We start from the raw sequence: 6,795 nt of genomic DNA, 5'->3' as shown, positions 1-6,795 counted from the left end.
GCTATTGGGCAGGGGCGTGTGGGGGGCTTAGGAGTGACTTTGGGGAGAGGAGAAATGCAGGATGGAGCATAGGCTTGGGTAGGTGCAGGGTAAGGCAGAGGCGAATGGTGGCATTTCGGTCCAGGGTGGATCTGGGGCATAGAGTCAACGGCCAGTGACAAAGGTGAGGACAGGACAGGGGAGCTGGGGGTGGGTGCAGACAGTAGAGGTATGGAGCTGGAGGCTGGGGCATAAGTGATGCTGGGGTCCCACAGGGCCGGGATGCTCAGAGTTGGAAAGCATGCAGGGTTGGGGTGTAAGCTGGCACTGGGGGGGAAGCAGGAAAAAGGGACACATGGGCTTCAGGTTCTGGGTGCTGGTTGGGGTCGCTCTGTGCAAAGAGTTTTGAGATACACACAGAGTAGGGGTAGAGGTGGGGGTGGGGCAGAGGCTGAAGTCTGGGAGGATTGGGGTTTCCAACCAGGCTGGGGTCTGCATGGTGTCACAGGTCCGATGGGGTCAGAGGGCAGGTAGGGGCTGGGCTGTAGAGGTATCTGGGTGGTGGATGGAACACAGGATATAGTCGAGAGTCGGGGTGTGCTGGGGCCCACTCACTCTTGGAGCCATGCACGCAGACGCCATGGACGAAGGCCAGGTGCATGTGGGATACCTGGCTCATGAGGCTGGCTGTCTCGTAGAAGGCCTGTGGGGACAGGCCAGATCAGGTGGCCGCACACATCTCCCCATCCCCCTGCCCTCTGGCTGTGCTCACTTACCAGGGCGATGCCATGGTGGCTGGGGTCCAGCACCTTCAGCACCACTCGCAGCTCCTGCCCATGGCCCCTGCCTGCTGTGGGGGAATCCCCACCATCTGCCTTGTCTTCCTCAGGTCCTCTGTCACCCACTCTCAGGAGGCCCTCATACACATTGGTCCTTGTGCCCTGGCCTAAGTGGGACAGCTAGGAAAACATGACAGGGAACATCTCCATGACAGCAGCTGGTAGCTGCCCTCCCCAGAGCCCACATGCCCTCAGGGCCTCCACACTGGCACACACCTGGGTGATGTCATCCTGGCAGACCCGGTGGAAGCTGAGCTGGCTGAGGCTGAGAGGCTTGGTGCTGGCCTCAGGCCCCCACCTGATGATGAGGTTGGAGATCTCTGGCGGTGAGAGCAAAGTCATTGAGGGCCGGCATGGGGGAGCTGCCGCCCTATCCACCGTGCACCCCATTTTACCTCCTGGCTGTGGCAGGCAGCAGTGGCGCAGGGAGAAGCAGTCATCACCGGCCCGCAGCAAGTAGCCCTGCAGGGCAGCCCGAAGCTCACGCACACTGGGGAAGGACCTGTCCCAGCTCTCCAGCGTAAAGGTCCCTGCATGCAGCTCAATGGGGAACTTCCGCAGGCGCAAGCACTGTCCGCCAGGTGCCTGGGGGCAGGGAGGCAGGTGGCAGGGTGAGGGCAATGAGCAGGGGCTCAGGCAGGGACTGTACCCAGCCACAGCCCCAGACCCCTGCCCCCGTCCCACCTGGTCTTTCTGGGCCACCGTAAGGATGAGGCGGTTGAAGTGGCTGGTGCTCCAGTGGATGAGATAGAGGCCATCCTCTGGTCGCAGCTTGGCCAGCACGAATGGCTCCCTGTGGGGGACAAGGGGGCAGCGTCAGGGGGCAGCACCTGGCAATAATGACACACAAAACCTGCACAGAGGGGCACATTCTCAGCTGTCGCTTATATGATGACACTGAATTTGGGACACACACCAATATAACTGTCACACAAGACAACTCACATGGAGACACAGGCACAAGAACAGGCACACACTTGTGCGTTACAACTGTCAGATACCATCACTGACACAGCACACACACACAGAGACAGGAAATAGCTGTCAAATACCCATGGCATACACCCAGCCGCAGACACAGCCAACTCACAGAGTGACATACCATGGACTGTCTGTCGTACACTCAAAGGACAATGATCACAGATACAGCCACTTACCCAGTATAACAAGGTGACACAGGAGCATCGACATCCCAGACCCAGAGGTGACAACTGTTACAAGCACAAACAACCACTACAAGGTGACACAACTACACAGGCCCAGGCACCTACACACATGGTGGCTCATATGCTACTACAGACTAAATGTTCGTGTCCCTCTAAAGTTCGTATGTTGAAGCCCTAACCCGCAATGGGATGGTATTAGGAGATGGGGCCTCTGAAAGGCGATTCAGTCATAATGGCGGAGCCCTCTTGTATAGGATTAATGCCCCATAAAAGGGACTCCAATGAGCTCCCATGCCCCCTTTCACATGTGAGGACACAGCAAGACCACTGTCTTGAACCAGGAAGTGGGCCCTCAAATGCCCCATAAAAGGGACTCCAATGAGCTCCCATGGCCCCTTTCACATGTGAGGACACAGCAAGAAGACCACTGTCTTGAACCAGGAAGTGGGCCCTCGCCAGACACCAGATCTGCTGGTACCCTGAACTTGGACTTCTGGCCTTCAGAATCGTGAGAAATAAATGTCTGCTGTTTCTAAGCCGCCCCAGTCTGTTGTATTCTGTTATAGCAGCATGAACGGACTAAAACACACTGACATGGCCCACAGACCTGCACACACCTAGCTGTGACGAGGGACAGCCATAGCTCTCATGAGGTGAAATGGCCACTTCATCGTCCCCTGGTGTAGAGACGAGACTCAGAGGGGTCAGATCTCTTAAAAACTCCCAGGCACCCATCTCAGAGTTACACATAGGACAGGGGACACCCAGGCACAAGGCCAATGGCCAGACGCCAACAGTCACAAACCATGACCTGGCAGCATGCAGGACAGCCACACGTGCATCTGATGACTGCATAAGCTCTGATACTACACATTCTCAGCCCTACAAGTCCAAACAGAAGAGCTCAGTGACAGACACACCCCTGCTCTCTGAATGGCCACCAGTGTTTGTGTAACACAGCCCCTCAAAAATCACCCATCTCGTTGCGTGTGAAAAAAATGCATTGATAATTTTATACATAGTCACTAAGCAGTGACACAGCTGCACACCAAATGGGCTGTTAAACATCCACTCAGTGACAGTCCCAAACTCAGACTCTCCCATCATGACACACCACCCCTCTCATTGCAGGTGCCCTCTCTCTCCCTGTAACTCCCAGTGTGCCACACTTGTATGCATGCACACACATGCATGCACACTCATAGCATGCTCACGCATGTGCGTGTACACAAGGCAAGCACATGTGAGTGCACTTCCACACGTGCACTCACACAAGCACACACAAATACAAACTGATGCACACGGTAGTATGAGTGAATACTTGCATATATAATGCATGCACCCACAAACACACGTGTTCACACCTATAGGTACACACTAGACAAACGCTTGTACACGTGTGTGCACATACACACTCATGCAAATGCATGCACGCACAGTTGCACACACAGGCGCACACTGAGACATGAATGCACAGAAACATGTGCACACACCTTGTTTGCGTCTCACAGTTCCCAGAGCTCTGGGTCTAGTTGGCAGCTGCTGCCACCATGGCCCACACCACCCAGCTGCCTTTCCGGGCACTCACAGCAGGGGTCCGTGGACACCATCCTGGATACTCATCACCAGCCGTGGAGGAGCCACTTCATGGCATAGGTAGTGGTTTGAGTCGGCCGTCAGGCGGAAATAGCCATCCACCAGTGATACCAAGGACAGGGCCATGGCCCGGGAAGGCAGAGTCAGCTTCTGTAGGTCAGGGGGATGTCAGGCAGGTGTCGCAGGCTGGAGGCACTGCACCCCCACCCCCAGCCCAGCCCCTAGTCCTGGGCCTCACCAAGCACTTGTCCTGACAGTGGATACTGACATGGCATTCTCTCAGTACTACGTGGGTGATGTCCTGGAAGTCACAGAAGTAGGTCCATGGCGCCTCCTGCAGCCTGTCCACAGGTTGGGTGACTGACTCTTGGGCCTTGATTTTCTTCCCAGATGAGCCGGCATGGGGATTCCTTCTCCTGCCACCATCACCACCACTGGGACCCTGGAGATCCAGCATGGCGGTGGGTAGATTTGAGCAGAGATGTACCTGTTTAGTCCCTGCACATTCCCTCTGAGGAGAGGCTGGAGCTGGAGGGACCAGGCAATCTTCTCAAGCACATCCCCTCAAGTCCTGGTGTCACAGGTGGGACAGGGAACATACCCCCAAGACATACACATGCCAGAAGCCAGAACCTCAGGGAAGGCAGAGAGGAGAATCCTAGCCCTCAGACCCCCAGATACCAAAGGGGTTCCCAGAGGTGCAGACCCCAGAAATCAGGTCCCCAGAGGGCAGGCAAACAGGACGCTCCTCAAGAAACAGACCCCAGGGGACAGAAGGACGACACACAACCCAAAGCCATGTCAAGAAAGGGCTTACCACTACTCCCCTCAGAGACCGAGGCCAAGACTGAACAGGAGCCCCTGCCCAGCCCTACCTGGACCCCTCCAAGACGTGCCATGCTCACCTCTGCCGGTGCTGGCCGCCACCGGATGCCACCAGTGCCAGTCACCAGCACCTCATGGGTAGGGGGTCCTGGAGCAGACTCGGGCCCAGGGTCCGGAGGGGCCTGACTGCTATCCTCGACGTAGCACGGCTTCCCCTTGGCCTGGGCCAACAGCTCTAGGTGGCACACAGGCACGCACTCCGAGCCAAAGCGGGGCGCCAGCCGCTCGAGTGTGGCCAGGTACTTGACCATGATGACCTGTTGGGAGAGGTGGCCTGGCTGGAAGGCCCACAGGAACTTGTGGAAGATGATCCACAGGCGCAGTTGTGTGAACGCGTTGTGTTGCTGGATCTGTTGCCGGAAGGAGCGCGGGATGCAGTCTTTGAAGCTGTGGGGACAAGCAGGAGGGGCTGGTCCCGTGCCTGGGTCATAGGCATGGCTGGGTGACATGGGGCGAATGGCTTAACCTTTCTGAACCTCTGCTGCCTCATCTATAAAACGGGCAGGCTGTTGTGAGGTGGAAAGAGAGCACGATAAAGGGTCTGCATAGGGAGGCTGGGTGGTGTCAGGGCCCAGGGCCCAGAACTCAGGAGGGGACTGCAGGGCTGAAATCCCAGCTCTTGGGCAACTTCCTTAAGCTCTAAAGGGCTCTGTCTGCTCATGTGTAAAATGGGTTCAAACAGCGCCCACTTGTAGGGCTGATGACAGAATTAGGACTACTGACTGGCACATAGTAAGGACCATATCAGTGTCAGCTGTTTTTATTAGAGAAGTCATTGTTTTTACTATTACTCTTATGATTATCAATAAAAGGCACAACTCTTGGGGGTTCTTCTGCTCCTTAAAAATGCTTTCCCCCAGACCCCCATCAGCTGCCTTGCACACAACCACTAGCATAGCTCCCCTAGAGTACAGGTATCCAAGCCTTAGTCTCCATGTCCCAAGCTCTCTCCCCAACCCCTTGACCAGAGGGATCCGAAAGCCTGAGGTTCTAGCTGCCTCACGCCCCCACTTCCAAGCCTTCCAGGAACCCCCACTGTCCGTAGGAAAAAGGCCCCCCAACTACTGCTTTGCTGACTCTTGCACATGGGCAATCGTATTCCAAACTCAGTTCCCCTGGGAACAGGCTTTTGCCACTTTTTGCCTCTGGGCCTTTGTATATACCGTTCTCTCTGCCTAAAATGCATTGCTGATGCAGTCCACATCTGGAAAAAACCAACTCGATCTTCAGGTCTCAGCAGAAACATCACCTCCCCTGGGAAGTGTTCTCTGATCTCCAGGCTGGATAGGCTGCTTCCTCTGGGCTTCCTAGATCTCTATCACAGCCCTAGTCATCCAGAGCAATAACATGATGGTGACTGAAAAATATGTGCTTTAAGAATTACTGGGCTTGAAAGACCTAACTCTCCTGCTGCCTCTTCCAGGCAGTGTGCCCTGGTTGCCCCAGCAGTAGGCAGTGGAGGTGAGTGTGGCTAGTGCCTTTCTTCCCTTGAATTATAGGGAGCTCTCCAACCTCAGCCTGCTCTAGCCACATTTTCTCCAACACGTATCAAGTGCAGTCCAACCTCAGGGCCTTTGCACTGGCTGTTTCATCTATATAAAATTCTCTTCTCCCAGATACTGACATGGCTCCCTTCTTCATTTCCTTCAAATCTTTGAATGTGAATGTCGCCTGCTCGGTGAGGAATTCCCTTGACTACCCCTGACACTCCCTTTCTTCCTCTTTTCCTGCTCAATTTTTCCCCATCGCACTTATCGCCGTCTAAAGCACTATATATTTACTCTTATTCTCTTTACTGCCTGTCTCCTTCACCAGATGTGAGCACCAGGAGGGCTTGTTCACTGTCTGTCCTCAACACCCAGAACTAGCACCAGCATACAGTAGGTGCTTGATTAATGTCTGCTGAATGAATGAAGGCATGGCAGTATGCAAGGCCTGCCTTGGCCCTCCGATGTCCGGGTATTTCCAGCCGCCTTCACAGTGTCTCTGCCCCATTCCCAGATACCTGATCTTTCTGGCCACCTTCTTTAGGGGAACACCAAGGCAGACAGCGAGGTGGCAGAGGTGCAGAAAGGCCATGCCCAGGCTCTCATTCTTAAAGTGGTGGATCTCCTCCTCGTTCGACAGGTCCCACAGCGATGCTACGTCATTCACAAACTCATGCTTGCCCTAGGGATGGAGAAATCGAACTAAAAGGGAGGCTTGAGAACCTGTTCACTCACCAGCTTCTGGCCACTTTGGGGAGTGGAGGGACGTCCCATTTTCTAGAAAAGCCAAATACATAGCAAGCACGCCTCCTCTGCCCAGCCCTATGCCTCATCACTGATCGG

At 55.0% G+C, this 6,795-nt stretch overlaps 1 protein-coding gene across 3 annotated transcripts in view; it reads right to left on the bottom strand.

Annotated features, from left to right (window-relative positions):
• The window catches only part of TYK2 (tyrosine kinase 2), an 18,436-nt gene that overhangs the window by 6,815 nt on the left and 4,826 nt on the right, over window positions 1–6,795 (bottom strand). For all 3 annotated transcript variants that reach the window (XM_015598386.2, XM_025040200.1, XM_025040199.1), the window contains exons 6-14: window positions 6,471–6,634; window positions 4,486–4,852; window positions 3,819–4,022; window positions 3,573–3,730; window positions 1,503–1,611; window positions 1,214–1,403; window positions 1,035–1,138; window positions 756–938; window positions 595–682 (exon numbers count right to left, since the gene is read on the bottom strand). In XM_015598386.2, the coding sequence (XP_015453872.1) occupies window positions 595–682; window positions 756–938; window positions 1,035–1,138; window positions 1,214–1,403; window positions 1,503–1,611; window positions 3,573–3,730; window positions 3,819–4,022; window positions 4,486–4,852; window positions 6,471–6,634 (1,567 nt within the window). The remainder of the gene's footprint in view (window positions 1–594; window positions 683–755; window positions 939–1,034; window positions 1,139–1,213; window positions 1,404–1,502; window positions 1,612–3,572; window positions 3,731–3,818; window positions 4,023–4,485; window positions 4,853–6,470; window positions 6,635–6,795) is intronic.

This window comes from Pteropus alecto, unplaced genomic scaffold (genome assembly GCF_000325575.1).
Source record: "Pteropus alecto unplaced genomic scaffold, ASM32557v1 scaffold761, whole genome shotgun sequence".
In the NCBI taxonomy this organism is placed as follows: Eukaryota; Metazoa; Chordata; class Mammalia; order Chiroptera; family Pteropodidae; genus Pteropus; species Pteropus alecto.
The sequence above is the reverse complement of the archived record's forward strand: the minus strand, read 5'-3'. Positions and strand labels throughout refer to the sequence as shown.